Source organism: Quercus suber, unplaced genomic scaffold (genome assembly GCF_002906115.3).
Source record: "Quercus suber isolate HL8 unplaced genomic scaffold, Cork oak 2.0 scaffold_41, whole genome shotgun sequence".
NCBI lineage: Eukaryota > Viridiplantae > Streptophyta > Magnoliopsida > Fagales > Fagaceae > Quercus > Quercus suber.
This window is the reverse complement of record NW_027069506.1, coordinates 1,601,442-1,629,346: the sequence shown is the minus strand read 5'-3', so window position 1 is coordinate 1,629,346 and position 27,905 is coordinate 1,601,442. Positions and strand designations below refer to the sequence as shown.

General features: G+C 35.2%; 2 protein-coding genes across 15 annotated transcripts; one reads left to right on the top strand and one right to left on the bottom strand.

The window, feature by feature from the left end:
* Positions 1-1,006: 1,006 nt before the first annotated feature.
* LOC111992283 (uncharacterized) lies at positions 1,007-5,690 on the top strand. Its single transcript, XM_024024156.2, has 2 exons — positions 1,007-1,440; positions 4,822-5,690. Exon 2 carries the CDS (start codon positions 4,852-4,854, stop codon positions 5,440-5,442), a length of 591 nt encoding a protein of 196 aa, XP_023879924.1. The 5' UTR covers positions 1,007-1,440; positions 4,822-4,851; the 3' UTR covers positions 5,443-5,690.
* Positions 5,691-7,544: 1,854 nt separating this feature from the next.
* On the bottom strand, positions 7,545-15,505 carry LOC111992059 (disease resistance protein RPV1). Of its 14 annotated transcripts, none has more exons than XM_024023867.2 (8): positions 13,671-15,505; positions 11,739-12,849; positions 11,292-11,558; positions 10,430-11,203; positions 9,221-10,316; positions 8,964-9,044; positions 8,221-8,615; positions 7,545-7,922 (listed from the first exon to the last, which is right to left on the bottom strand). In XM_024023867.2, the coding sequence occupies exons 1-5, from the start codon at positions 14,171-14,173 to the stop codon at positions 9,645-9,647; spliced, it is 3,327 nt and encodes a 1,108-aa protein (XP_023879635.1). In that variant the 5' UTR covers positions 14,174-15,505; the 3' UTR covers positions 7,545-7,922; positions 8,221-8,615; positions 8,964-9,044; positions 9,221-9,644. The 14 variants fall into 14 exon arrangements, with proteins under 14 accessions (XP_023879635.1, XP_023879640.1, XP_023879650.1 ...); XM_024023872.2 differs by having other exon boundaries at positions 8,221-8,456; XM_024023882.2 differs by having other exon boundaries at positions 8,221-8,439.
* Between the last annotated feature and the right edge of the window lie 12,400 nt (positions 15,506-27,905).

The following is a 27,905-nucleotide window of genomic DNA, read 5'->3' as shown; positions in this document are numbered from 1 at the left end:
AGTAGAAGTGATGTTTCTCTCGATCACAACAAATTTTGCCCACAATTGTTAAAAATATTGTGCACGAATAGATCTTCCCTAAAGGACCACTAAATTGATGATCTTCAACGGGTTAATTCCTCAGAGATTCACTAGTGCTGTAGTTATTTGGAAGACAATAAGGCAATTTCAAAACTGTTATGTTAGTCCCTAATAGATTTAGGACATTCTTAAAACTCAACATTTTAAGAAATTCATAGCATGCAAATTACCAACAGGAACTTCAACTTGCCCTTTTTTTTTTCTTTTCAGATTAACGACATAAATAAGATGTTCATGCATGAACATAATGCTTCATTTGTAGGTCACACTAGTACCATCAAAATGCATGAATAAGTGAACACCCGAAACAGCATTTGTAACCAAAAAAAAAAAAACTTTCCTTGGTCGGTTCTTAACAGTGCCAAAATGAAAATCTTTCTGGCCCTAGGAATTGAAGAACTTTGGTTGGTCGGTGTATAAACCAAAATACACCTTACTTTTCCATCCCTTGTTTGTTTCCTCTTATTTTCTAGGGCATGGCAGCTTTACTTTGGTCTATAGTTTGAATGCCTTTAATCCAATTTGCTTTAGGTAGGAAAGGAAACAGAAAAGATAGTATAAAATTACCATGTTAACAAGCTGTAATAGTTTATGGGCCTGAGTTGCTATAGCCAAATGATGAAACAGATAAGATATTGCTTGCAATTTATACAATATGTCAAAGTCCTTATTAAGCTGTATTAGTTAGTTTTAGTATTAACTCCTGACAGGCCCTGGTGGAGACCCCATGACCACATTGTCCTAGTCAATTTCTGTATTTCCTATTAGTTTAGACGAAGATGAATGTGGCTGCACGTGCATGACTCATAAAAAGTTAAAAAAAAAAAAAAAAAATCAAACTGCAGGAAGAAGTGGAAAAAGAGCTAGGTAGAAGAGGAACAGTTCCCTATATTCCCTGTCATCGGTACTCATCAAACCAATTCGCATCTCATAGCTCTCTCTCTTTCTCTCTCTCTCTCTCTCTCTCTCACGGAAAATCACACACAGACATACACACATATACTATACATAGAGTTTTTATATTCTGACTCCTCCAGAGTATCTTATAAGAAAATGTTTTGCTTTTAGTTTTAGTATTAAGAAAGGTTTAGAAGTAACTAAAATAGATTAATAAAAGGCAGAGAGAGAGAGAGAGAGAGAGAGAGAGATTCTGATTGCAGAAATGCTAGATAAACAAGAGTTTAAATCATCTAGGTACTCCAGATCAGATCGTAGTTGTGTTTGTTTTCTCACACAGCCGAGACTGAGAGTTTTACCTCCAAAATTAACATTGAAGTTGAATCATTTGGCAAATACCAATATCTTCAAGACGCAGTGAGCAGCTACATTGGATTCTCAACAGTACCTTCTTGTGCCAAGGTTAGTATTTTCTTCATTATATATTCATAAGAATCAAAACCCACATTCTTTTTTTTATGAATACACATTCGCTACATTTACACGCAACTTTGTTTCTGCATTGAATATTTGTCACTACAAGGGTCAGGTAGTTCATGTGCGCTTTTTGGATGAATATACAGTATATACAATATCCATTTTCATGCTAGAACTGTTTGTATTGTCTAACAGTAAGTTCTATGCTAGATCTTACCACCACCATTGTCCATTGATGCATTAGCCAGTGCTTTTTAAAGTGTTCACTTTCAGCTCCTTCAAAGTGAAATATTCTCAATATTGCCTTTAGTAAAGACTAAAATTGTCACAATCATTTCAAATACTCAGAATCCTGCAATTACTGAACTGGGTTCTGCCTCTTTTTCAGTTCATTTTCTTCATGATACTCATCGAGTCATCATGTATGCAATGCAAGTGACATTTCAGTTGGAACCTTTGATTTGGATTCACGTTAAGTTAAATGCATGCTAGGTGATTCTAGGGAGTCACAATATTAGAATACAAAGTCACCAATTAAGATCAATCAAAATTTTCACAAACTCAAGACTATCCTTAGATGAAGAATATCTAAATGTATGGTTGAAATAATGGAATTAAGAAAATGGTTACTTTAGGAAAATGTTCATGCCAGCGTAGTAAGGTTCACTGGAGCAAAATAGTTTGTTGACAGAAGCACCACATCATTCCAACTGTGGAGCCACATAAATGAAATTTATATAGTTGACAAGTATAGATAATAGAGAATATCAACTAGCACGCTAAGTAATAATGATAACAGTAATATAAAACAAGAAGCTAGCACATGGAGGGATGGGTTTGTTGTACAGTTTATACTGTTTACCAACACTTTGCTTTGAACTATATTTTCTATTTTTTATTTCACAAGGAAAATTTTAAGTTGATAGTTTGCAAATTAAATCCACAACAGATACGCGTTGAGAGATTCTTGAATGTGACCGACCTGAACTGATTAATTTGTCGAAGATTTATAATTAATCCTAAAATTTTTAAATCACAAAATGGAAAATAGTATTGGGTTTGGGTTTGGCATAAGCATCATAGTCCTGACAAATGCTTTAAATTAGTAATTTTGTTACCTCCTATGCATGGCAATTACAATGGCATTTTCAATAAATACTAGTCAAACTTGCTCTTGGAAACAAAAAATTATTTTATCAACAATGTTGTTTGTGATTAAAAAATACAATTACTTGTTGTTTGTCCAATTGTATGTATTAATTAACTTTCTTTTGTGTGTCCTCTACTGCATGGTTCATTGTTTTCTTTTAGATCGCTCTTTCATCACATTCACGGGCTATGTTGTTGGGCTAATCTTTGGCACTGTACAAACCACCATCACCTCCTGTTTGAAACTTTTAACCATAAGGCCCAATGGCCTTGCAGTTAATCTATCTAATTTACGAAAATAGGTGTTATATTACTTATATAGATTTTTAGTTGGAAATAACAGCCGTATTCTGGACTCGAAAATTATAGGCTGAGGGTATTTCAACACTGACTATAGTCTCGTAAAAGTGACTTTGATTTTGACAATACATTTTCATGATGTTTTTTAAATTTTTTCCCTGAACCAGAGCTCATGATGTTTCCAAAAATAGGAAATTGATTAGTATCCTGCCTTTTTCTTTGTCATACTACAAGGGTGTCCTCTATTTTCACTCTCACAATCACAACAAAAAGATAAATATATATATATATATATATTCTTACTTATATTTCAAGAGGAATAAAATGTTCACTCACAAAAAATTAAGTTACAGAAAAAGTTGAGATAAGAACAACCTTGAATTCATATAAAATTATATTTCATACTAAGAAAGAGCATTAAATATTTAACATTTGATAATTAACTTGCTATTAATGAACATTGAACACTAGTAAATCATAATAATGAAACAGTATGAGATAATAGTTATAGTAACAAGTGTAATTAATTCACTTCATTGTCTTATTTATGTCCTGAAAACTATTTTTGCGTGGGGCCGGGAAAGGTGGGGTAGGGGTGGATAAGATTTTTCAAAAACCAGTTTGAATATTGACAATGAAGGAGACAACTGGGGCCAGACTGGAAAGAGTTGGGGTTAGTAATTATCTTCCCTAAAAAGCTGATGTTATTCTTTGATAATGGAATGCTGAAGATGAAGAGCCTGTACATAAGGACAGGCCAAGTATTGTTGCAAAGCTAAATTAGGCACGAGACATGAAATGATCATTCTATTTACAAATATACAATGAGGGAAAAAGTTTTTCATGAATTTGGCCTCTGCATTATGTGTCTCGTCTCAGTCACATTCCATTATCAATCTCACATTTTTTATTCATGGAAATATATGTTAACCCCCTTGTGACAACAACTTATACATCTTCTGCATCAATCTATATTACCATTGTGCATTTGTGCCCCACACCAACTTGTTAGCATCAATCTATACACAAATAATTACATTAACTTTTTTCACAAACTTATATTGAATTGGCAAACAATGATGGTGAATGAAAGTATAATGAAAATGATAGGTCTATATTCCTACCCATCACAATTCATCAAGTTTCCTGAAAAGATTGTCCAAACATAATGTTACTACTAATATCTTTTTATTAAAATTAACCACAAGATTTCACCACATTTATTAAAAGAAAATTCCCACCCCCCATTACAAACACAGTTGTTGGGTTTGAAGTTTGAACCCAATCACCTCCATGAGTTATTGCCTTATTGGCAACCATCATTAGAGTTAGAGCTGACAGATATAGCTTTTTTCATTCACTGGTTTACACAACTTCACAAGGGCCTTTATCTCGTCTCGACATTCTTATTGGTTGTTTTATCTGCCAAAAACTGCTATGTTTAAGTAATATCCCAAAAAATGAAGCAAAAGATGCATTTTCGCGCGTCTTTAATAGAGAGTGTGAATACTTGGTTTCAAGGGCCAATCACTCTATCCCAGACCAAAAATTAAGGTAATATTATAACACTCAGCTACGAGTATCCAAACAAGGTACTTTGTGCCCCAAACAAAGCCAAAGAGACCAAAGTCCCAGTCGTGTTAAACACTCTCCCCCCAAGGCGCGTGGTACATCTCTCTCTCACACACAATAATTGCACTAACTCTTCTACGTTTTACTCTTACCCTTTTGGAAATTTACTCGGATAAAAATGCATGAAGAAACATTTCAACGCCTCAATACGTATGTATGACACACAAAGCCTACAAGGAAATCTTTATAGTGCTAAGATACAGAGAGAATGAAAGAAATGTTAAAGAGGGGAAGGGGAAAAAGTGTTTGAAGTCTCTCTCTCTCTTTCATCAATATCTTTTGCAGGGTTGAACTTGATCAAATCAGAGAAATCAAATGGAGAAGAACCCACCTCGAGTTTCAAGTGAAAATGGGACCCACTTAGAGGCTTCAAGAGTTGGACCAACCAGTAGTAGGAAGAGCCGGTACAGCGTTGTTGAAGATGGTGCAGGAGGAGATCAGATCGAGTGCTCTGGCAAGCACTGCAAAGCATGCACTGCTGGATTGATAGCTGACTGTGTAGCCCTCTGTTGTTGTCCATGTGCGGTGGTGAACTTTCTTGCTCTTGCATTTGTGAAAGTTCCATGGATGGTTGGGAGGAGATTGTGGCTGGGGTTCAAGAAAAAGAAGAAGGGTCAGAGTCAAAGCGAAAGCAGGCTCGAAACGAAGAGGAAATGCAGCAAGAGGAGTGAAAGTAGTGGATGTGTGGTGGTGGAGAGAGATATTGGGAATGTGAGAAGGAAGAGAGTTGATCAGGAAGATATATTGCCTGAAATTGCATCTGGGTTTTTTGAAGAAGAGGGAATGGAAAGCGGTAGTGCAAGGTTTGAAGCCGAGAGAGTTTGGCTAGAGTTGTATCAGGTTGGTCATTTGGGTTTTGGGAGGGTTTCCTTCACTGGAATTCAATCTCTGGGTAAGGGAAATTAGGGAAGAAAAAGTTAGCAAACACAATTGTTTTTAGTATTTAGTAGTCTTTGATTTTTTTTTTTTTTTTTTCTTCTATAAGTATTTACTAGTCTTGAAGTATTAACTATTAACCCTTATGCTGTGGGGTATAGATATATAGGTCTCACTGAGGTTGGCTTAGTTTAATTTGATGAGCAAAATGAGGTGCTTTTCTATGATTCTGCAAGGATTTAGCTTATAAAATTTACAAGCCATTTTTCTTTTGAAGATAGGTCTCTTTGTGAATTATATTGCGATTTATTTTTTCTTATTTTAAGATTTATTTTCAATTTGTTATACACATTCAAGTTCTAATTTGGTAAGTAGTTAATTGGTTCTTTCAAATATGAAAAGCCAGATATTCCTACTATTTTCCTCCTTGATTTACCAAATTTGGAGTATAATAATGCTGTTAATCATGTAGCAGAAAATAAAACCTTTCGAGGTATAAATTAACTTTCGAGCTATATGTCATATAGGTATTTAGCATATTAGGTAGTATCCACGAAGACAAGTTTATGAGTTCAACCACAACTTGTTTACTCATTTCTTATTTTGTGTGTGTGTGTGTGTGTTTTTTTTTCACACGTTTAAAGAGGCAAGATATCTGCATTATCCAAAAAAGGAAAGATTACAAATGCAAAGAGACAATACATCATAGCCAAATATGAATAACTGAAGTTACAGGAGGCAGCATGCCGCCAAGGGAGTAGATGAACTTGTTTTAAGCCTCTATTTATTTTCCTTTTCTTTCTTTTGTGGGGGCCTGGTGGGCTAGTTTTTCAAGATCCTGCTCCATTTGTTTGTGAGTCTATTTCAGGATAGGGATTTGATGGTTAACAAATTTAAATATGAATATAGTGCCACACATTAAAAATCAATTATAGTTCCTTAATTATCTAAAGGGAGAAAATTTAAATAACATGATGATACTACCATGTACATTTTCAAGCTCGTAATATTAAATTTGAAGAATGAAATGACCCTCTACCTTAAGACCAATACAGATAATTTTTTTCTCAAAAGATTTTTTTTTTTTTGGGAGAAGCTTTTTCTCAAAAAATGGGGAGCAGTTTTTAATTTAGTTTATGGAATATAGGTTGAGAAGAAATGCTATTGTTTGGGCCCAAAAAAAGAAAAAGAAAACCCTAATTAGTTGTTTAAAATTAAATCATGACAAATTGCAAGTTATTTCTCCTCATTTAATAAAGAGGGGCTCCCTTTGATATAAAGATAATTATATGTTTGAGTTGAATTTAGAATAATATAAGAAGAAGAATGTTATCTCATTGTCTAGCATCTTGGGATTTTTTTTTTTAATGAAAAATGAATCTCTTAAATTAAATCCATTTATGATAACCAAAAGTCTTGTAACTTAATTGACACATTTCAATGTACAAAGTGTTTGGGGTGGGGGGTTCAATGGGGAGGGATTCAAGCTATAGTAATAGCATATTAATACCACATATTTCTAATTATTCAAAAACCATTTGTTTTTCAAGCAAACAGGAAGAAAATAAAAATAAAAATAATAATAACAAATAACAAAACTAAAACCCTTAAGCCTTAGGCTTTTTAAACTTTTACATGTGGATCCATGGTGACAAATACTACTTCTAGCAGAAGTACAATTGCAACATAAAGGTGTGTGGAACTTATTAAAACTGACATGAACTTTACTCTAACAACCGGCCCATACTTGTAAAAAGCCTGCCTATTCATGTTTCCTAAATTCTATTGTCAAAAAATAAATTTTAAAAATCCTTCCACACTTGTTACAATTTTTTTTTTCATAAAACTTACTTTCATTAATATAAATATACATTCCCATAAATAAATAAATATATATATATATATATGTTTATATAAATATACATGAAATTACAATTAAATTTATCACATCAAATCAAACTACTTTTTCATTAATATAAATATACATTCCCATAAATAAATAAATATATATATATATATATGTTTATATAAATATACATGAAATTACAATTAAATTTATCACATCAAATCAAACTACTTTTTAGCAATCCAAAGTGTTTAACAATACAACATCATAACAATAACAAAAAGTCTCCAACACAAAAAAGTCCTAATATTTGCAAAAAGTGTACAATATTGTATACATTTGATTATTCTATAATGTAAATCTTAACTGTTAGTACCATGTAAGCTAAAAATAAAAGCTTCCATTTACCTTATCTCTCCAAATAATAGTGCATCCTTTGAAATCATGGCTATAACAATTGCATAAGCCATATATATCCAATTGCAAGATGCTTCCATAAGATTTCACACTGAAGTAGCCTCCTACTGAAAAAGATTTCCACAATATGCTCAGCAACTTCTAAATTAATAAAGCATGCACTTGCTTGTACCAGCACAAGCTGCACACTCATCTGATCTCCAGCTACGTGGCATAAACAGTGTTTGATCCTGTCATTAACAACATCCTGCAATATTAAACCATCTAAGTTAAGGACATATAAGCCTGTCTATCCTAATATTACCAAAAATTTCAAGCAAGGTATCCACCAGATTGGCCCCACAAGGGTCCAATTTTTCATGAAATCAAGAGTATTATGTAAAAGTAATGCTTATGGAGAAAGAGAAAAGCATTTTTTTTATAAGTAAGAGAAATCAGAGCACATAGCCCAATCATAAAGTCGAGCACAATTTAAACTCTTGGCAAAGCTTAAGAGAATTATTCAAATTTTGGTCCAATAGAAAGTAAATGGTAAAATTTTATACCAAGTCAAGAGGTGCACAGCTATGCCTCATCTGGATCTTTTGCTCTTGTAGGCTCTGATCCATCGGGTAGGATACCACTATGGTCATAATCAGGTGAAAGACGCCAACTCAGGTTGCTCCCTACCTATTTTTTGTTCATCAAAAGAACAAGAGGTGCAATAATGTCATAAGACACATAGGGTGCCCTTTCACAACTTCAGCAGTTAATAAAGGAATATCCTGTCATTAACAATATCCTGCAATATTAAATCATCTAATTTAAGGACATATAAGCCTGTTTATCTAAGTATTACCAAAAACTTCAAGCGAGGTATCCACCGAATTGGCCCCACAAGGGTGGTAGTTTTAGGGTGCGTTTAGAATTTGTTTATTTTGTTGAAACTGAAAACTTTTTGCTGAAAGTATTGTAAATAAAGATAAAAGTTAGTTGACATAATACAGTGAGACCTGTAAATAGTACCAAAAAGTATAATGAGACCCATAAATAGTAGTAAAAATAAGCTGAATTGTAAAATAAGTTGGTAAAAATAATATTTGCCAAACACACTTAATTTATGAAATCAAGAGTATTATATAAAGTACTGCTTATGAAGAAAGGGAAAAACATTTTTTTTATAAGTAAGAAAGAAATCAGAGCACATAGCCCAATCATAAAGTCGAGCACAATTTAAAATTTTGGCAAAGCTTAAGAGACTGTTATTCAGATTTTGGCCCAATAGAAGGTAAAGGATAAAATTTTATACCACAAGTAGATTATGCAGACCAAGAGGTGCAGTAATGTCAGAAGTGATAAGACACACCAGGGTGCCCTTTCACAGCTTCAGCTGTTAATGAAGGAATATCCCGTAAGTGACACAAGTATAAGGCATTTAAAAGAGTTCTAGTCATTAACTCAGTAAAGCATATCTATAATCAAGGCCCCAAAGGAAAGTAAGTTGAGGTGCCAAATTTTGAAATGACCATCTAGAAATGAAATTTATCCAATGATAACTAACATTACCAGTGAAGAATATTGTTGGAAGAGAGAAGACAGTTAATTTGTTATGCCAATCTTCAGAACTTGATTTCCAGTTTTGAATTTAAAGGTTGTTCTCGGATGGAGTCATATTTCTCCCAAGTTTGAAAGACATGTTCCCATTTCGATGGTGGATACAGGTTCAAGGCCAATTCATCGTTTACAAAGGCATGGCCAATTGAAGATGAACCCAAAGTGTAATTGGTATCCATTAGAAGCCAAGGATGGCAAAGAAATCTGCCTAGTGTAATCGTATCCCACGGGATAGCCAGGTCAAGGTGGCAGCAAACTTAAATCACAGCCTTCAAACCCATTAATGCGGTTGTTTCCATTGAAAGCCTTGAATCTTCATCTACATTGTTGAAAGCCCATTGATCCCACGTGGGGATGAGAGGAAATAGGTGTAATCTCAAACTGAGGAAGACCCACAATCATGGCCACCAGCACTTGGAAGTTGTTGGCAAGAAATATCGGGTCTTGGAGGACAACAGATGCATTCTACATGGAACCTCAAGCAATTTATGTAATCGGATCTTGAGTTTTTCGAACCTGTAACCTGAAGCTCAATGTGATTCTGTTCACATGGATTTGATATATTCAATTGCCCATAAATTAACCACAGATGATCAGTATCACTTGTTACATGAGCCCTACAAATAATTTGTTTTTCACAATTATTAATGGAAATGCTAATTGAAAAATTGTCACTGTCGAACCACGAATAATCCGGAAAAGCAACACAGACAGCCAAATTTGAAAATCTGGGACCGACCCAGAATGATATGGAATTTCCAACGCTCTGGTGGTTAAATTTGCACCACTTTGGAATCTCATTTCCTGGCAGTAGAAGATAAGGTAAATAAAAGTCAAATTGAGATTTAAATTCAAAACTAGAGCTCTGAATTTGAGATTCAGATTTGGAGTCATCAAGGACAATATCGCTCTCAATTTCAGAATCAGATTCAGATTCAGATTCAGATTCGGAGTCATCAAGGACAATATTGCTCCCAATTTCAGATTCAAATTCGAGGAGACTATAGCTTGTTGCAGCTTCAAGTAAAATCCCTAGAATTTCTCCAAACTGCTTGAATTTAGCAAATACAAGAAATTGAAGTTAAAAGAAAATATCATAGTAATATGTATTCGGGAAAAGTAACTAAAAACTTAAATTTAGAGAGAGAGAGAGAGAGAGACCTGCTCCCATAAATTGATTGGTGATTGTGGATCCAAATAATTGCAATTCTCTGCATTGACTGTTTCTATAGATTGTGGAAGCCTTGGAATATCCCGAAGCCGTTCGCAGTTTTTTATGTCAAGATGTGCTAATCTAGTAAATTTGATAATACTTTCTGGGATGGTAACAATACTAGTTCCAGCTAGATTTATAGATCTCAATACGGGGAAGCAATCGGGTTGCATCCAAAAATCTAATTCAGTTACATTTCCACCACTAAGATCTAGACTTGTCAAGCTTAGAAACCCAGGTCTCGTAAAGGCCATTCCCAATTTGGAAGTAAGAGTATCTTTTTCCTCAAGCAATTGCAATTTGTTGTTGCTAACTAGAAACTCCTTAGGGTTATGGCAAAAACTTAACGTACGAAGCCCAGAGAGATACCCCAGTGATGAAGGCAATTCTCTAAAATCATTAAAGAACAAAACTAATTCTTTTAAACGTTTCATTTTTGGGTGTATATCAGGGAACTTCTTAAGACTCATGCACAAGCTAAGATAAAAATACTCAAGAGATTTCAACATCAGCTTACTTGGAAGAATTTCAAGTTTTCGACAGATCAAAATTTTCCATACTTTAAGCTTATCAAGAAATCCAATGGACTCATGAACTTCAATTAAATTTATACACCCTAAAATTTCCAATGTCTCTAAGTTTGGGGCGCACAAGTCGGGTACTTTAGTAATCGAATCACACCTACTCAGACTGATACTTTTCAAATTTTTGTACTGGAACTCCTATAGAAAAAAAAAAAATTTTTCTTCAGCAAATTTAAAAATAACAATTAAAGAAATTAAAATTCATAAATACTAGTAATAGTTATACCTGCTTGAATACATTCTCCACTATAAAGCTAGACATCTTGAGTACAACAAGTTGTTGAGGAGGAAGACATTTGGAGGATAAGGAAAGAGGAGATACATTCCATTCAAGAAACCTTAACCCATGCGGTAGATAATCAAGTTCTTTATCAATGTGTACATCACCTATCAGAAATTTGAGATTTTTAATCCTTTTGAAAACTTTAGATTTCAATGACATCTTTACTGGTTCAGGAGAGCGCAACATAATACCTCGAATTTTATTTGATCCTTGCTTAAGGCAAAGAATTAGTCGCACTTCATAATTGGATTTGACAAAAGTATAATGATTTTGAAACTTTAAACAAAACATATATTGTGAAAATTATATTTTGTTCAATATTGAAAAGAGATAAATCTCATGAATAAAAAAACATTTGGAAAAAAAAAAGGTGAAGCAAAGAATGCATACCATATTTTCGGTTAGCAATTCATAAGCATCATTATAACACCATATTCTGCTACGATTTTCAAGCTCTTCTGATTCTTGTTGTACAATTTCTCTACCCAATTTTTGTAGCAAGTCATGCATAAGCAAAATACCAATTGAATCAACAGTTATGAGACACTTATCGATAAGCTTTCCAATACCATAAACTGGATATAGATTGCAACTATCTAATATATTTACAACATCATCCTTGTGGAATCCCTTGAAGAAGCACGCAATATCAAGAAAAATATCCTTTTCGTTTTTTCCCAATCCATCATAACTTATTCTGAGTATCTTTTCAATATCTTCATGTGGAATGTTTTTATACTTTTCTATTGCACTTTTCCATTCTGGTATACTTTTTCCACACAAATCAGAACCCATTATTTTTAAAGCTAAAGGGAGGCCGTTGGCATAACATATAATTTGCTTTGCAAGATTTGAATAATCTTCCTTGGGTTTACTTGTTTGGAAGGCATGTAGACTAAAAAGTTCAAGAGCTTGACATTGATTCAATTCTTCAACCCTATAAATTTGATGATCTCTTCCAAGAGTAGCTAGCACTTGTTTGTCTCTTGTTGTTATAATGACTCTACTTCCTGAAGAAAACCAATTACATTCTCCAAGCAAATTTTCTATTTCTTTTGATTTATCCACATCATCCAGAATTAAAAGAACTTTTTTACAATGAAGTCTTTCCTTTATCAAACTAGTTCCTTCAGATACACTATTCACCTTCAAATATCTATCTCGTAAGATTTTAGAGAGAAGTGTCTCTTGTAGTTGGATTATGCCACCATTTATATTAGACATTTCTCTAACATTCTCTAGAAAACAGCTTCCTTCAAAAAGATCAGCAATTCTATTATAAACAGCTCTTGAAATTGTAGTCTTACCTATTCCTCCAAGACCATGAATTCCTATTATGCGAACATCATTTGAATCCATATCTAAAAGCAATTTTATGGCCTCCACTTGAAAATCTATTCCAATTGGATATTTAGCAACAAATAAATGCACGCGATTTGATTTTGTACTTGATATTTCTTTAATAACTCTTTGGATAAATTCAAATTCGGATTCATTGCAGCTGCAAAGCATTAAGCATAAGAAACATATAATGAGTTGGACTAATTGTAAATATAAATATGAAGGTGCCAAGAGCCTTGTAGCTCAATTGACATATCTTTGTGTTTCCAACAAAAACATTCATTGTTGGAATCCCCCACTCCCAACTATTGAATAATTAATGTAAATATATGAAGATGAACCAAATTCAATGTGTTAAGTAAATATGATTAGTTTTGTGCATTACAATTAACATATTGTTAATTAAATTAATTGGCATTGTAATTCAGAGGATTGAGAGGTATGATTAATTTTAGCACATTCCCTTTTAGCAAATCAGAAATTGGCGAGGAAACAAAGTTATTGAAAACTCATTTCCTAACAAAAACAAAATGAGATTAAGAAATTTAAGAAATATTTTCTTAACATCAAATGGGAGAAAAATTTAATTGATAACATTACCCAACTTTAAATTCTTCTACTTCTACCATTTATTATGATTATAAAACCATTTAAAGTTTATAAATGAGTAAAAGAGCACAAGATTCATATAGGCTATAAGTTTATAACGGATAAAAGAATACAAATATTTATCATAATTAATAATATTATTTGAGTGAGATTATTTTATTTCTATCATTGAACCGTTGTGGCTTAACCACCTTAGTAGTTAGAATATAATAATATATGATCAAAGAAGAAAACTTTCATAATTTGATATTTAGTGGTCACATAAAAACCATCAAAAGTTTATAAACTATAACTAATAAAAAGTAAAAACACACCAAAGTAGTCGTTAATTAAATACATACCCAATTTCCAAATAAATAAATAAATACATACCTATCACTGTAAAAAAATCCAGATAAATTAGCTGCTTTAGTCAATGTTGCCCTCCACCTCTGAACCTTCTCCACATCATCTTTTAATTTTTCTTCATGTTTAGCAAGGTCTATCCCAAACTTTCCCTCTATGTTACGTATCTCTGATGGATTCACTTTATAAAAAATTGGTAATACCAACTGGTCATTATTCTTACACTCAAAAATCTTGACAAGTTCATTCATGCACCAAGTAGAAGATGCATAATTTTTAGAAAATACGATGATAGTAATCATCGACAGTTCAATGGTTTTGAGAAGTTCCACTGAAATTTCTTCTCCTCTTTGAAGGTCATTATCCATGAAGGTGTTAAAACCCTTGTCACACAAAGCCTTATATAAATGGTCAGTAAAACCATAACGGGTATCTTCACCTCGAAAACTCAAGAAAACATCATAGCTCCATCGGTGAATGGAAGAAGAAGAAGAAGAGGCTCTTTCATTGGTCACGATAGTCATCGGCATGATTTGTTAACTGAAGATTAAGAAGAACTGAAAAAAATAGGAGCCGAAGGTAAGAAAGATCAAAGATGTGATGAAATAGGAATTATAAGAGATGAGTGAAATGCAATTTGTGTGGAGATTGATGAGTTTTGCGTTTGATTGGGAAATTGATTAAAAACTGATGATTTTCACCATATGTGCTGAAATTGAATCGGAGAGAGATGAAATGTAGCTGGAAATTTGGAATGGATAGAGAAAAATATTGGGGACGATATAAATAGAGATCCTCCTTCCATGAAGTTTCTGCAATACAATCCTTTTGGTCCACAGCCAGCTACAATGGCCACAGGGTTCATACTTAGGAGAATATCAAATTCCACAATAGTATAAAATAAAATAATACGGTTTTGTCCAGTTCAGGTGCTTAAGGGGGATCATTGCCAGGAAAATGGACTCTTTCATCTTATCTTAAGAGTTAAAATAATAGTAATATTTTTAAACAAAAATAAATGAGGAAGACTTTCTCACTAAAACCCAAATGGCAAACGATCAACTCTAATGCAGGCCTACATACGGAAAATTATTAGATAGTGGATTTATAAGATGTGCACGCATTGACAACACAGCCCAATGTCCAAAGAGAATATTAAGTACCTGTTTAGTTCAACTTTTCAAGCCTAAAAGTTGGCTTTTCAAAAACGCTGGCTCCAAATGTGTGTTTGGTGAGAATAAAAGCCAACTTTTCTGAAAGGTTGGCTTTTTATATTCCTTCAGGATATGCGCGTTTCCAAAATGGATCAGGGTAGCTCCATAATTGAAAAGCTGAGTCCCAGCTTTTATTCATATCCGTTGGAAGAGTGAAGTTACGAAATTGCCCTTGACTAAAGGGCAAGGGTTAACACTTCAGAATACACAGCTCCCTCAATTACAACAACAACAGCAGATCAAGAACAGGAAAAAAACAGAAAAAAAAAACAGCAGATCAAGAACAGAAAAAAAAAAAATTAGAACAATAAATGATAAAGAAAAAAAAAAAAAAAGCCGATCTGATCCCTGGTTGCATGCACTCCGCAGTGAGGAGGAGGAGCAGCGGTGGTGGTGTGGTGGAGCAAAGATGATTTCTCCTTTCTCTCCATGCGTGTCTGTGTGTGTTTGAAGATAATGACACCAAAAGGCAAGCAAGATTATGGAATCAAGTATCACAGAGAGAACTAGAGAATTTATGGAATCAAGTTAAAAAAAAAAAAAAAAAAAGAGAGCAGAGAATGAGAGAGCCGAGAAAGGAAGGCTCTGGAATCAAGTGGGGGAAATGAAGAGAAAGAAGGCTCTGGAATATAAAGGAAAAAGTGAGATGAAGGAATCCTATCGGTATACGTGTGGTGGACAAAATGCAAGAGAAAAAAAAAAAGGAAAAAAGAAAAGAGTAAACGTATGGATGAAAGAAAGTCAAACAATTAAAAATCACAATTTAAAAATACTACTACAATATTTTCACAATATTTTCACAATAAATTTTAAGTAATTAGCTAATATTGATAAGTAAAAATATAATTTCAGTGGTGGGTTTAAATTAGAACTAGTGACAACTTTCCATATAAAATTTTGTTATGATTCTTGTGAAAGTATTGCAAAAAATATTGTAGATGTAACACTTTTTGTTGAAAAATATAATTGTTGAGAATGAATAGAAAAAGAAAAAATAAATATTAAAAAAGAATAAATTTGATTAAAAAATAAAGATTAAAAAAGTGGATAATCAAAAGGTAAATGTCACTGTTGATTATCCAAACAATACAAAAATTTGTCTAACCTGCTGAAAATGCTCTTATATATACATTGTCCTTTTTGGTAATTTATTCCTCAAACTGCCACTTTTATAAATACTAGCCAAACACTCAGTTTTTTCAAAAAACACTTTTAACAGTTTTTACCAAACACTCAGCTTTTTGAAACTCCACTTTTTCATTATGCACTTTTTGAAAACTCAACTTCTTCATTATGCACTTTTACAAAAAGCTGAACCAAACTCACCCAACTCCTTAATAAAAACTGGGTGTGACTTTTTCTTGATTTCAAGACATATGAAAAGCTTTTAGAATCATTTAACATTTTTTTTTCAGAGAACAGTGAAAATGTATAACAATATGTGATCTGATTTCAAGAATAAATGTCACAAATTGTCAAATTTATGTCAATCATACCAAGATGGAACTCACAACAATTACACACACAAGCAAACAAACATGAAATGCAAAAAATTTAACCATTCAATTGCTCAAGCGGGAGGGTAATGGGTTTCTATTTTTGATATGATCTTGAATTATTTTATTATAAGTTGGTTGCCAAACGAAAGAAAATAAACAAAAAAAATTAAGGACTGATTTTATTATTTGAATTTTTAGGTGGACGTCGCTTTTTTGCTTACTAAGTTGCTGATGTAAGGTTATTTATTTATTTATTATTATTATTATTTTAATTGTAACTTGATAAAGACGTGGATATCTATAGGCATTGGACAACCCAAAGTATAAAGAGAAGATTAAGTCCTCACCCAAATATAAAAGAAATAATAATATCTTGTCAAAAAAAAAAATTAATAATACTAATAAGTTGCACTCAAATGGGCATCTTCTTTTTTTTTTTTTTTTTTTCCTTCTCTTTGCCTCTAAAGGAATATATATATATATATATATATTAAAAATCAAGTTCAGAGAAAATCAAATTAAAATCTAAATTGATTTTCAATTGGAGTCTAATTGTGCAACATGTGTCCCATTTAATTTTTTATTTTTGTGCCAAGTGAATTATTAAGTGTAAAAATTGAAAAGTCTAAATTCAATTTGATTCTAAATTTTATTTCAATTAGAGTTAAATTTTGCTTCACGTGTCCATCTTTTTTAATTTTTGTGGCATATAAATTATTAATTGCAAAAATCGAAGTATTTAAATCCAATTAAATTTTAAATTTCATATATATATATATATATGAGAAACCATTACATATTTTAAAAGTCTATAGTTTAAAAAATGTATAAGTTAATACCATGTATAATTTCAACATCTTCTTAAAAATGATACAATTTAAACCATATAAATGTGATTTTTTATTATAATACCTATGTATATGCATAAAGTTACACTCTAATTAATCTAAAGCTCAACAATAAGTGTAGAGGATCTCAACGAAGTAAGTTTCAATGGAGTTAGAGAGAGAGAGAGATAGAATTGAATTGTAAATTTGCAAATGAAAATAAGAAAAGAGCATAAGAAAGAGGAGTGGGCGGGGTTCGTTACAAGTAAATTAATTGAAATGTCGTGGTCGTTAACTAATGTAATATATTAGCTAAAATATGAACCATCTTTTATCAAAGAAACTTAGCAAGCTCACGACTAAAACTATAATACACATTGATAGAATACTATTAGACTATTAGTTTGATATATGATGGTAGAATTAACAGCCACGTCGTCGTTTAAGGAATATCCAATTAGACTCAGATTTTGGGATTGAGCTTCAAACGACGTCATTGAAGTGGTACAGGTTCTTAAAGTAGGTCCCCGGCCTTATGTCTGCCACGTGGGAAGATATAATTGGTTCTTGGACCAAATAAAAAGACATAAACAAACAAATAAAGTTTTTATAAAAATATACTCGTCAAATTTCTTATATATTTTTATATTAAGTGTGAATTTTGGAATTCTAACATTTAGATTACATGTTCTTATTATATTCTTTATACTTATAAAATTTCAAGAATATCAAAGGTTGATTGCTATATTATCAAATAAAAGTTAAAATTTCTAGTTCTTGTGATCTAAAATTATGTATAAAAAATAAGTTTATTAATCAAATAGTAAATAACAACCGATTTGAACAAAATTTAATATATATGTTAAGAACATAAGAAACATAAAATTCAACGGTTAAATTTTCAAAATTCACACTTGAAAAAAATATATATGAGAAGTTTGAAGAGTTTTTCTCCAAATTAGTTTGGAAAGAAACTTTGTTTTAAGCAAAATATAATTGTTAGTGCACAAACCTAACACAATTTATTTTTGAAGTCATGATTTTGGTTCAAAAACTAAAATATGTGTACTTTGTGTGTAATAGTTTTCGAGATGCAAGTAAAATATCTATGAAGAGGTTCGAATCAATTTAGGTTGAAAGGAGCTTCTTAAGGACTAAACTTTTGGCAAATGACAAAACCCAAAAGATTATCAAGAAATATGCTGGTCTTTGTAGTCTCAATTTGCCAGATTTCATTGCCAATACCTTCCCTAATGCATGACCATTTTGATACAAACAATTCAATGTCAACTATTGGTGCAATGAGTAGTCTTCTCAGGCGCCTTGCTCCCAGACTAAGATTCCATGACGTCCAGGAGACCAACTTTGGGCTTACATTATATCCCCATGGCTTCTGGAATGGGGAGGTCTCCTTGCGTTTGGCTTAGTTCGACTAAAGGCAAGTAGCTGAAGTCATCGACGAGAACTTCTGGGGACTCAGGTCAGTTGAAGACCTCAAAATCGTCCTCGGAGTTGAGCACTTCAACTACTTGTTCCTTTTCTTCTTTTTCTTTTTCTTACTCTTCCTCCTTGATGGCTGGTTGAGAAGGAGTACCTTCGTCCTCGACCTTGTATTGAAGGAGCGGCTCTACCTTCAGTATGCCTTGTAGTCTTGGACTTGGGTTGAGGAAGCCTGGCGCAGCAACGTTAATCAAGTGTAGGCGCAGGTCCTTTGCTTTGATCGCACACTTCGGCGCCTGGAAGCATGATGAGAGAGGGATGTAGTTAAGGATCAGATGTGCTGCTTGTAGTTGACCGTCGCTATGGACGAACACCTCAGCTTTGAGGACCTTGTCTAAGCTCAGCTGGTTGACAAGATTAAAGTTTGGAATGGCAGCATTCTTATCTACAAAATCATTCAAAAAAACAAAAAAAAAAAATATCATCAGTAAAGGATGACACAATTCAAAAGAAAAAAAAAATTCAATTACAAGCATAAACATGGACAAATGGGTACAAAACATGTCAAAGGAAAAAGAGGCGACTTTCAAGTAGTAAGCCTAGACCTAAAATCGCACCTAGTTTCCCCTCTCTCGTCGGCAGGGGAGGCCATCATGCCACTCCCTTGAAATGATCAAGAAGTCTTTGTTCATGCTTTTGTTGGAGTCAGGGAGGCATGAAATGAGCCTAACCTCGGGGTACCTAGTTTTTAGGTAGTACCCCTGCCCTTTTAGGTGGTGAAGCTTATAGACCCAATTGACGTCGTGGTAAGTAAGGTTTAGGCTCATTTTCTCATTTAGGGTGTTTACGCTACCTAAAATCCTAAACATATTTTGGGCACATTGGGTGGGAGCTAATCTATGAGCTCTAAGGTAATCCCTAATAACTGTACCTATTGGGATTCTTATCCCTCCCTCTATAAAGGCAATCATCGGGATTACTACTTCTCCTTCCTGCCTACTGGTGTGCCAATCCCCTTCCTTGTAATACCTAAAGGAGACTCCTGACGGGATCCTATATTGAGCTTTAAAGCTCTCTATGTTCTATGTGGAGTCTACCAAGTAAGTAAATATACCCATATCTAAAAGAGAGTTAGGGATACTAAGATGGTAAAAGGGGAAACTAAGAAGGCCGAGGAGGAAAGGACATGGAGAAAAGAAAAGTAGAAGGAAAAGTAAATGGAAAGGTTTAAAAAGACTTACGCAGAGAAGAAAGCTTTCCTCGGACTGACTCTTGGTATATGTGAAGGTATGAGTGAATTGAATAAGTGCGCAAGTGAAGTGAATGAGTGCAAAAGTGGAGTGAGTGGAACGTTTAGGCGATATTTATATGAGATAGAAAGAGAGAGATGAGCGGGAAAATTCCAGCCCGAGTTCCAAGGGGACCTTTAGCCATTGGATCCGCATCGCACTGTAGAACGTGGGGAACATGGAGTCGCAAAAATTTAATGAAGGTGCGTCTCGAATGCCGAAGCATCAGGAGCATGCATTGGGTAGTTAGAAAGGTACCTGTAATGGCAGAGGTGATGCATGATAAGCGCGGGGTAATTGTAGTGATATCGAAATCCTCATTTCTACCCGAGGAGCCAAAAAGGAGAATTTCGAGAGGCTATTATAGGGGTGGTAGGCCCAGTAGTACGTATCTATGTATATATTAGGCCAGGGGCCCAATTCGAGGACATTAAGTAGTCTGAGGATAGGTAGATTACTGTTATGGGAGTTCGTGTTAGCAAATGAAGAGGTGGAGTTTGGTCATAAGAGTCTAAGAGGGTGGTCCAAGGATGAATGCCTTCTCGGCTGAGCAAAGCTGAGGATTGACGGTGTGGTCAGCCATTTGGGGCAACGTTCCAGGAGGTTCTGTTGATAAGGACAAACATCCTAGAAGCACAGGATAGAGGGAAGTCATATAATATCTAAGAGAAAGCTGCTACCACTACATTGAATGCTCTGTAGCTAACTCTTTGGCTGCATTAATGAGGAAGTGATACATGAATAGTAATTTTCAGCCTTACAGCTACTCCCCAAAAACTTCAAGAATGTGCTAATGGGACAAGGATCAACACCAACAATCTAATCTACACGTGGAGGGTAGAGATGAAAGAAGAAAGATAATATAAAATAGGAAGAAGCCACTAAGGAAAGGGGATCGGAGAATTGAGAGAAGAATACTGTAGCACTAAGAACTGTACTTGTAATCAAATTCAAGGGATATATACAAGAACTGATCTCCTTGGATTGGGTTGAGGATGAATTCTTTAGATAAAATCAGTCTATCTTTACTTTATTGTCATTTGAATCCACTATAATTGTTACCCAACTTACTAGAGCTTAGTTTTCCAACTCACTCTTTACAAATTCATTGTATTGGGCTCTTTTAGCCTAGATCCTTTTACCTTTTGGGACTCAAATTGCATCCCTAAAAAATACATACCCAATTCTCAAATAAATAAATAAATAAATACTTACCCATCATTGTAAAGAAATCTAGATAAATTAGCTGCCTTAGTCAATGTTGCCCTCCACCTCTGAATAGACCGAACCTTCTCAGCAACATCTTTTAATTTTTCTTCGTGTTTAGCAAGGTATACTCCAAACTTTCCTTCTATTTTGTGTATCTCTGATGGATTTACTTTATAAAATACCGGTAATACCAACTGATCGTTATTCTTACACTCAAAATCTTAACAAGTTCATTCATGCATCAAGTAGAAGATGCATAGTTTTCAAAAAACACGATAATAGAAATCATCGACAATTCAATGGCTTTGAGAAGTTTCACAGAAATTTCTTCTCCTCTTTGAAGATCATTATCCATGAAGGTGTTAAAACCCTTGTCACACAAAGCCTTATATAAATGGCTAGTAAAACCATAATAATATCTTCACCTTGAAAACTCAAGAAAACATCATAACTCTATCAGTGAGTGGAAGAAGAAGAAGAAGAAGAGGTTCTTTCATCAGTCACGATAGCCATCAGGATGATATGTAAACTGAATATTAAGAAGATCTAAAAGACAGGAGAGAGAGGTAAGAAAGATCAAAGAAGTGATGAATAAGAGAGAGATGAAATGTAGCTGGAAATTTGGAATTGATAAAGAAAAATATTGGGGATGGAGGACGATATAAAGAGAGATCCTCCTTCCATGAAGTTTCCGCAAAACAATCCTTGTGGTCCCCACAGCCAACTATAATATTCACCATGTTCATATTTGGGTGGACATCAAATTCCATGATGTAAAATAAAATAGATTGTTTTGTCCAATACAGGTGCTTTAATGGATCATTGATAGGAAAATGGACTCTTTGATCTTATCTTAAAGAGACTTTCCTGCTAAGACTGTGTTTGTTTTGAGTGTAAATGATTTCTAGAAAATATTTTACATCCGAGTCCATGTTCGACACCACTTGAAAATAAAGTCAAACTGAAAATAGAATTTAGTTGACCGAAAAAATCCTTGCCAACCCGTAAAATCATTTTCATTCCCATTTTACCTTAAAATGCTTTTCGGAATTACTCACTCCTCACACACTCCTCTCACACACGCACTAACCTCATTTCAGCTCCAGCCCACGCACTAACCTTAACTCCACACATAGTTTGACACTAGCTCTGGCCGCCCAGCCAAGCCAAGGCCAACCCAGATTATGTCACCCCCACCACCCAGATCACGCTGCACCACCGAGATTGCACCCCAGCACCGACTTGTTCGCATCGAGATTGCACCCACTCAACCTCACCGCCATGCTCCACTACTGCATGTCTCTGATCCACCACCGCCATCACCACCCCCGCCATCATCCAAGCTACCCTCCTCCATGAGCTCCGATCCACATCCAAGCTACCCATCTACCCACATAACCCAATCCCTATTTTGGCAAACCCACACCCACCTTGCCCGATCCACACCCACCCAATCTAGCTACCGCCGTCCTCCCTTGGTACCGATCTCTCTCTTTCCCGATCTGGCCGCCGCCATCCTCTGTTGATACCAATCTCTCTCTTTCCTGATCTATCTCTCACTCTTTCTTCCTCCTCTCATCGAGTATATTATGTATATATTGGGAATAAATGATTTTATTTTGATTTTTGGTTGTGTTAAGTGTATATTTTGAAATTTTCTGTTATAAAATTTATTTGGAAGCTGAAAAAATGGCTGAGAAAATGTGAAGCATTTGTAGGAAAATAGCATTCTCAGAATGTTACCAAACACTAAAATCATTTTCCGGACTATTTTCCATTGGAAAACCAAACACCCGGATTTCATTTTCCTTGCAAGAATTCATTTTCCCCTACATTCATTTTACACTCGGAATTTTACATCGATCCAAACGCAACCTAAAACCCAAATGCCAAATGGTCAACTCTATTGCAGCCCTATATGTGGAAAATTATGAATTATGCTAGTACCACATAATTGGGCACAATTTTATACCACAACTCGTCACATGGTAAATTGTGATTGGCAAAGTGAGTTATAATTAGTAAGGATATGTCAGTAGGTTATGTGAGGATACACATTTACCAATCACAACTTGCCATGTAACGAGTTGTAGCATAAAGTTGTGTCCAATTATGTGGTACTAGCATATAATCTCATATAAATATTTGAGATTATATGAGTATTTTTTATCTTGTTTTTAATTTTTTGAGTATTTTCCATTTTTTGTTTTACTGTCTATTTTTGAGTTTTTTGTTGTTTGTGATGTTCTGTTTGGAATATTAATTATTAACTTAGGACATGTTTAGTAGACTGTAATAGGCGTTGTAATGTAATAATTATTCATATGATTTAGTTATTCTTTAGTTTGGTTATGTTTTTATTACAAGGAATAATCATTCTTTATGAATAACTATTCTTCAAAATGAGGAATAATTATTCCTCTTTAAAATGTTGTATTAGCTATTCCTTAGTCAGTGTAATAATTTCAAAACTTAATATATTTCCAAGTAAACAAACTTTCCATATACATCTAACAATTATAAAAATAAAAAAATCATAAAAAATAACGCATATCTCTCTTAAATTTAAAAATAACAATTTTTAAAGAAATATAATTGTATGAGTAAGAAATTTTCTATAATAAATGTTATGTTTCATTTTAATATTATAACTCACAATCAAACTAATGAATAGGTTTAGTTATTACATTATAACATGTTTTATTTTTAGTAATAAAGATTACAATTCCTGTCGTAATTCTCATTCAGTGTACCAAACATACACTTAGTTAAACTATGTTTTATGTTCCTAACTTTCCTATATGAACTTATTATTTTGAACCAATTTTTTTATGTAATTTTATTATTAGACTGAATTGCTGTAACTCATCTTACTACGGTTAATCTGGTATTTCCTGGAATGTTATCTTTCCTTGGTATTTGAACTTGATGCTAAACTTGGGGTTGATCTCCTGAGTCATGCTAATGATCCATCGAGTGCCAATGATGTTGTTCTGGCCGACTACCTTTAGGCTCTGAAATGCATTCCTTTGGTAAAAATCTAGCATTGTTATGGAGAAGTTATCAAGTGCAATGATGCCCTTGCTAGACGAGGAGTTAATCTCTACCAAGACTTTGTTATGTTTCTTGATCCTCCAGTGGATGTTCTTCTTTTTCATAATTTAGACGTATTACAAAGTGATGAAGTCGAAAAAATCACCAGTGAGCTACACGTACTCACACGCCCAGAATGCAACCTGCACAACACAAGAAAGGGGAAAGACCTACGCAGAGAGCACCGGTGTGGTGCCGGCCAAATACCCTCCGAAGGTTAAGTTAAAACTCTTTTCAACTTTAGAGTGCTAGAGAGGGGTAATTATGCGCACCTCGATTTGTGAGGGTATTGGGCCTTTTATAATAGTAGAAAGTTGACCTTTTTTACTTGGAGTCGAAGTCTTTCCTTGTAGAAATCCTCTTGAGGAGTCCCAAACGTGATGGACAAGTCATATTCCTTATAAAGAAAATCTCCATCGATGCACGCAGCTTCTAGAACCCTAATTGCGCTAGGACTCTAATTACCCCTAGAATCTAGGAGGTGTGCCGCAAGTATTCCCATATAGGGATTCTGTCTGACACGTGGCCAACAAATCCGTCCTCATCGAGTCTTGCACCTAATGGGCCCATCCATCAACATTGCTCGAATCCGTCAGCTTATTTTCTCCTCTTCAGTTGCCCCCTTCACCCTATGGGTCCGTGATCTCGGAGTGAAAGGACCCGTGGGGTGACGGTTCGATTTGGATCTTGAGAGACTTGTCAATCTTTGATAGGCTAGCTCGAAATTATTTCTGGCGTAGGGGACCTAAATTTTGACCAAGGCAGTTTTAGGTGACATGGTCCAACTGTCCTCCGTAGGTAGGACTTTAATTTTGTACCAAGGTACTTGTGAGTGACTTGGTCCGTCCTTCCACCCATAGATAGTAGGACTTGAATTTTGTACCAAGGCACTTGTGAGTGACTTGGTCTGTCCTTCCACCCGTAGGTAGGAAGACTTATATTTTGTACCAAGGCACTTGAGTGATTTGGTCCGTCCTTCCACCCGTAAGTAGAAGGACTTCAATTTTATACCAAGGCACTTGAGTGACCTGGTCTGTCCTACCTGTAGGTAGAAGGACTTAAATTTTGTACCAAGGCACTTGTGAGTGACTTGGTCCGCCCTTCCACCCGTAGGTAGGACTTTAATTTTGTACCAAGGTACTTGTGAGTGACTTGATCCGTCCTTCCACCCGTAAGTAGTAGGACTTGAATTTTGTACCAAGGCACTTGTGAGTGACTTGGTCTGTCCTTCCACCCGTAGGTAGGAAGACTTATATTTTGTACCAAGGCACTTGAGTGACTTGGTCCGTCCTTCCACCCGTAGGTAGAAGGACTTAAATTTTGTACCGAGGCACTTGTGAGTGATTTGGTCCGTCCTTCTACCCATTGGTAGTAGGACTTGGTCCGTCCTTCCACCCGTAGGAGTAAGACTTAAATTTTGTACCAAGGCACTTGAGTGACTTGGTCCGTCCTTCCACCCGTAGGTAGAAGGACTTAAATTTGTACCAAGGCACTTAAGTGACCTGGTCTGTCCTTCCACCCGTAGGTAGAAGGACTTAAATTTTGTACCAAGGCACTTGTGAGTGACTTGGTTCGTCCTTTCACCCGTAGGTAGGACTTTAATTTTGTACCAAGGCACTTGTGAGTGACTTGGTCCGTCCTTCCACCCGTAGGTAGTAGGACTTGAATTTTGTACCAAGGCACTTGTGAGTGACTTGGTCTGTCCTTCCACCCGTAGGTAGGAAGACTTATATTTTGTACCAAGGCACTTGAGTGACTTGGTCCGTCATTCCAGCCGTAGGTAGAAGGACTTAAATTTTGTACCAAGGCACTTGAGCGATTTGGTTCGTCCTTCCACCCGTAGGTAGAAGGACTCAAATTTTGTACCAAGACACTTGTGAGTGACTTGGTCCGTCCTTCCGCTCATAGGTAGAAGGACTTAAATTTTGTACCAAGGCACTTAAGCGACTTGGTCCATCCTTCCACCCGTAGGTAGGACTTTAATTTTATACCAAGGTACTTGTGAGTGACTTGGTCCGTCCTTCTACCCATTGGTAGTAGGACTTGGTCCGTCCTTCTACCCGTAGGTAGTAAGACTTAAATTTTGTACTAAGGCACTTGAGTGACTTGGTCCGTCCATCCACCCGTAGGTAGAAGGACTTAAATTTTGTACCAAGGCACTTGAGTGACTTGGTCCGTCCTTCCACCCGTAAATAGAAGGACTTAAATTTTGTACCAAGGCACTTGTGAGTGACTTGGTTCGTCCTTCCAGCTGTAGGTTGGAAGACTTAGAATTTTCACCAAGGCATTCGTGGGTGACTTGGTTCGTCCTTCCACCCGTAGGTAGGAAGACTTAGAATTTTTACCAAGGCACCTATCGGTATCCTTGGTTGTCGATCCATCCCATTGGGATGAGGATTAGGTATCCGTTCTTTTTTTTTTTTTTTTTTTTTTTGTTTCCGTTCACATTTTTTGGATGGACATGCATATGTCCACCTTCTTCTTCTTCTTTTTTTTTTTTTGGATGGACATGCATCCGTCCATCTTTTTTTTTTTTTTTTTTTTTTTTTTTTGTGTGGCCGTCCACTTCTTGGATGGACATATGCATCCGTCCATCTTTCTTTTTTTTTTTTTTTGGTTAATGGACATGGAGAGTCCGTCCATTTCTTTTCATGGACTTGCATGTCTGTCCATTTCATTTTTTTTTTTTTTTTTGGACATGGAGTGTCCGTCCACTTATTTTCATGGACGTGCATGGTCCTCCGTCCATTTTTTTTTTTTTTTTTTGGTTAATGGACATGGAGAGTCCGTCCATTTCTTTTCATGGACTTGCATGGACCTCCGTCTTTTTTTTTTTTTGGACATGGAGTGTCCGTCCACTTATTTTCATGGACATGCATGTCCGTCCATTTCTTTTCATGGACGTGCATGGTCCTCCGTCCATTTTTTTTTTTTTTTGGTGGATGTCCGTCCACTTTCTTCACGGACATGCATCCATCCATTTTTTTGTTAATGGACATGCATCCGTCCCTTTATTTTATTTTATTTTTTTTTGTTAATGGACATGCATCCGTCCATTTTATTTTATTCTTTTGTCCGTCCACTTTTTGGGTTGTCATTTTTGGTCGTCATTTTTTGGTCGCGGACTTGTTGAGGTGACCAAGTGTTACCTCGTCACCTTTTTGGTCGTCCACTTGGGGTCGTGGACTTTGTTGAGGCGATTAAGTGTTACCTCGTCACCTTGTTGGTCGTCCACTTGGGGTCGTGAACTTGTTGAGGTGACTAAATGTTACCTTGTCACCTTGATGGTCGTCCACTTCGGGTCGTGAACTTTGTTGAGGTGACCGTGTTACCTTGTCACCTTGTTGGTCGTCCACTTGGGGTCGTGAACTTTGTTGAGGTGACCGTGTTACCTCGTCACCTTGATGGTCATCCACTTGGGGTTATGAACTTTGTTGAGGTGACCGTGTTACCTCGTCACCTTGTTGGTTGTCTACTTGGGGTCGTGAACTTGTTGAGGTGACTAAGTGTTACCTCGTCACCTTGTTGGTCGTCCACTTAGGGTCGTGAACTTGTTGAGGTGACTATGTGTTACCTCGTCGCCTTGATGGTCGTCCACTTGGGGTCGTGAACTTGTTAAGGTGACTAAGTGTTACTTCGTCACCTTCTTGGTCGTCCACTTGAGGTCGTGGACTTATTGAGGTGACTAAGT